The sequence below is a fragment of the Triticum aestivum genome, chromosome 5A, assembly GCF_018294505.1.
Source record: "Triticum aestivum cultivar Chinese Spring chromosome 5A, IWGSC CS RefSeq v2.1, whole genome shotgun sequence".
In the NCBI taxonomy this organism is placed as follows: domain Eukaryota; kingdom Viridiplantae; phylum Streptophyta; class Magnoliopsida; order Poales; family Poaceae; genus Triticum; species Triticum aestivum.
The window spans coordinates 602,055,464-602,058,939 of NC_057806.1; the positions used below are offsets into that span (position 1 = coordinate 602,055,464).

The 3,476-nt window shown below is 57.2% G+C and overlaps 1 protein-coding gene across 1 annotated transcript; it reads left to right on the forward strand.

Moving 5' to 3' along the window:
- The first annotated feature begins 916 nt into the window (after nucleotides 1-916).
- On the forward strand, nucleotides 917-2,953 carry LOC123107898 (transcription factor JUNGBRUNNEN 1). The gene is made up of 3 exons (XM_044529795.1): nucleotides 917-1,266; nucleotides 1,388-1,704; nucleotides 1,808-2,953. The coding sequence occupies exons 1-3, from the start codon at nucleotides 1,020-1,022 to the stop codon at nucleotides 2,375-2,377; spliced, it is 1,134 nt and encodes a 377-aa protein (XP_044385730.1). The 5' UTR covers nucleotides 917-1,019; the 3' UTR covers nucleotides 2,378-2,953.
- Nucleotides 2,954-3,476: the final 523 nt, after the last annotated feature.

Consider the following 3,476-nt stretch of genomic DNA (forward strand, 5'->3'; position numbering starts at 1 on the left):
CTCCGGATCCAGATGCCAGTCGTGCGACAGGGTGACGTCGGGGTATAGGAGAGGCATGTGGTGCTGCCAGTGCCACTCCGCCTGGTGCACTGGCACGTTCACGCGCTGCCTCTGCCGGCGAGCCGGCGTCAGCGGAGGCGGGAAGAACTCCAAGGGGAAAGGGATGGTGGGGGCCTTGCCCTTGGCCTTGCTGCTACTGGCGCCGGAGAAGAGCCCCATCTCGCTGTGGTGGTGGTGGTGGCTAGGGTTTGCCGGCGACGGGGAAGCAAAGCTTGCTAGATGTGGAGGACGATTCGGATGAGGACGGCCCCGCCACACGGTCGGCTTAAAAAAAGAATGACCGCCGTCGCTGACGCGTGGGCTCGAGGTCATAAATTAAGCTGACCAGGTTGGCCGCGGGCGGTTGGACGACCGCTAGGTGGGGCCGCGGTGGACACCGAGAAGGCGCGCATGGCGTCTGTTCCGCGTCCGCGCTGATGCATTTGAGACGCAAATTTGGGGTACAAATGCGTCGGCGCGGACGCGAAGCAGACAAGATTTGGGTTTGGGTCAGCGCGTTGGGCCACCATTTTTGCCCGCATCGATCCAAACGGACGCAGGCGGACGAAATGGGTCGCCTCATTGGAGTTGCTCTAAAGATTCAAGGGATTGGCTAGAAATGTTATTAGATGGTACACATGCAAGCACAATACGTAAATGAGAAGCTGCTGTGAAGAAGATTCGTCAAGATCGACTGTGGCGAGAGAAGTCAGACCAAGCGAGTTAGACTGGAATTATGTCACCTCCTTACCTTCTTGCAGAGCCCTCGCCTCGGTAGCTTTCACCTTAATTTTCTTAACTCCAAGGCCACCAAGAGCTTCCTACCCTATATATACAACGCATATTCTCAACACAAGGAAGAAGATCCATACAAGTGTAGAACTAGGCAGAGTAGAAACAGCAGCAAGCAAGACGTATAAACGAGAACAAAGGCAAGATCGCAGGAGAAGCTTTGCTAGATAGCTAGCTGAGATTGATTTATGATGGTGGCCAAGGCGGAGATGAGCGCCATAGAGATGGAGAAGGCGACGAGCGACGGGGAGGTGGTGCTCGGCGCCGGAGACGAGGAGGATGACGACGACGTGGTGCTGCCGGGGTACCGGTTCCACCCCACCGACGAGGAGCTGGTCACCTTCTACCTCCGCCGCAAGGTGGCCAGGAAGTCGCTCCGCATCGAGGTCATCCGGGAGATGGACATCTACAAGCACGACCCGTGGGATCTCCCCAGTAAGCTCCTTCTCTCCATGCATCATTCATCGTGCGCCGTGGCTCGATCAAGTGCAATTTCTTTTCTGGGACAAAGATTTTCTATCTTACAAGTGCAATCGTCCACTTGCAAAATACGCAGAGGCGAGCACGGTTGGTGGGGAGAAAGAGTGGTACTTCTTCTGCCTGAGAGGGAGGAAGTACCGGAACAGCATCCGGCCCAACAGGGTGACCGGCTCTGGCTTCTGGAAGGCCACCGGCATCGACCGGCCAATCTACTCCGCTGCCTCCGGCGGTGCCTCGGGTTCCAGCGTGTCCATCGGGCTGAAGAAGTCGCTCGTCTACTACCGTGGCAGTGCCGGCAAGGGCACCAAGACCGACTGGATGATGCATGAGTTCCGCCTCCCGCCGGTCGCCGCCGCCGCGGCCACCAACTCCTCCCCGAGCATGCAGGAAGCCGTAAGTGATCCGCGCGTGCATTCCATTTCCACACAAAGTCACGGTGCGCTACCCTACTGTAAAGTGTAAGATTGACCCTCTGACGTGTGACCTGAAAATGCAGGAGGTGTGGACCATCTGCAGGATCTTCAGGAGGACCATCACCTACCGGAAGCAGCAGCAGCCGTGGAGGCCGGCGCCCACGCCATCCGCCGCCATCACCACCGCCGACTCGAACTCCAATACAGGGAGCTTCGAGTCGTCGGAGGGCGGCGACGAGTACATGAACTGCCTGCAGGCTCCGGCAGCCGCCGCTCCTTGCATCCCCCAGCAGCAGCAGCACCAGTACGTCAGTCAGACGGGCACCAGCACCAGCAATTTCTTCTACAGGGACACCATGCACAACCAACATTTCCAGGGCCAATGGAACGCTCCGCTGGCCGGGCCGATACCGGAGCAGAAACCGCAAAATCCATTGTCGACGGCCGACTCCTTCCACCAGAATGACCATAGCCTCGCCGTCGCCACCAACGATTTCCACAAGGTCGAGGCCCTCGACGGGTATTTGGAGGAGATCGCGAGGATGATGGAGGTGACGGATCCGGCAGGGTTTTACGACTACAGATCATACGGTTCATCAGCAGCAAACAGAGGGCCTAGCTTCGTACGCACCCTCCACTCCCTGGCTCCGTAGGCTCCCGCGAGTTCGCCGACGGTCCGGTCCGGCCGCCTCGTTCGCCGCCGTCGCCCGGCGGCTTCGGTAACACCATGGTTCGCCCTCCTTCCCACACCGGCCGTTCTCGCGTCGTTCTAGAGAAGTTCAGTATCGATGATCTTCAGGGAAGCTGAAAGGTGGCGGAACAGCGACGGTGTGGAAGCTTCCTGCCGATCCGTCTGCCCAATTCGGGATGGGGTTTACTGTTCCGACGTCGACAAGGTAGTAGTACTCGGCTGCTACCCTCTGGTGGTGTCTAGTGGATTGGTTGAATCGGGTCATCGGAAGGTCTTGAAGTGGAGTCCCGGCGGCGAGGATGGTCCGGGGAAGCAGCGGCAGTCACTGACGGCAGCAGCCGTAATCCCCTGTGCCGCGCTGGTCGAGACGAACAGTATACAAGAGAACGATAGCTGTTTTGCCTGGCTGGGCTCATGTATCTGACATGAATCGAGGAACTTGTGGTTGAACTAAATCATTTGGTTGGGTCCATCTTGTCCTTGTGAACATGTATCTTCATAATGTCACTGAAATCCTAATCATGTGCAATTGGAATGACGTTTGATAGTTTTTTGAGTTAGGCAAAGTGTAATAAGGGGCTCCCAAAACTGATCCTCGATCCCCTGAAGATCCTTTAGGCCTTGTTCGGTTGAGGTGGTTTTTGAAGGGGAATGGCAGGGTTTGAGAGGGATTAGATCCCTTACAAGGCAAAATCCTCTCCAATCCACTCCAATCCCCTTGGGAGGAGGATTAAACGAACAAGGCCTTAGGGGGCATTTCTAACCGATCCCTGATCCGGCGTTAGAGAAGTAATTTCGGTTTTACTCATCTAATCGGCACCCGGCCAAGCCCCTGAACCAAATTGAGAAGGATAATTTATCCTCCACTACTTATCCCGCCCCTATATTTGCTCGGCCGCTACTGTTTGGAGGAAAAAATCCCCTCCCCTCCATTGCCTCACCCACCCACTCTCGCGCCGCTTCTACGTCGGCACCATGCCCCCCCCACGCCGGCCACTACCCGCCCCCACGCCGCCCACCACCCGCCAACAGGGACACTCCGTAGGCCCTGCCGCGGTCCT

What these genes read in the sequence shown, in the direction of transcription:
- LOC123107898 (XM_044529795.1), top strand. Translation starts at nt 1,020, where the DNA reads ATGATGGTGGCCAAGGCGGAGATGAGCGCCATAGAGATGGAGAAGGCG. An exon ending in CGACCCGTGGGATCTCCCCA is followed by an intron (nt 1,267 to 1,387) that starts GTAAGCTCCTTC and finishes CAAAATACGCAG; the next exon opens with AGGCGAGCACGGTTGGTGGG. An exon ending in CCCCGAGCATGCAGGAAGCC is followed by an intron (nt 1,705 to 1,807) that starts GTAAGTGATCCG and finishes CTGAAAATGCAG; the next exon opens with GAGGTGTGGACCATCTGCAG.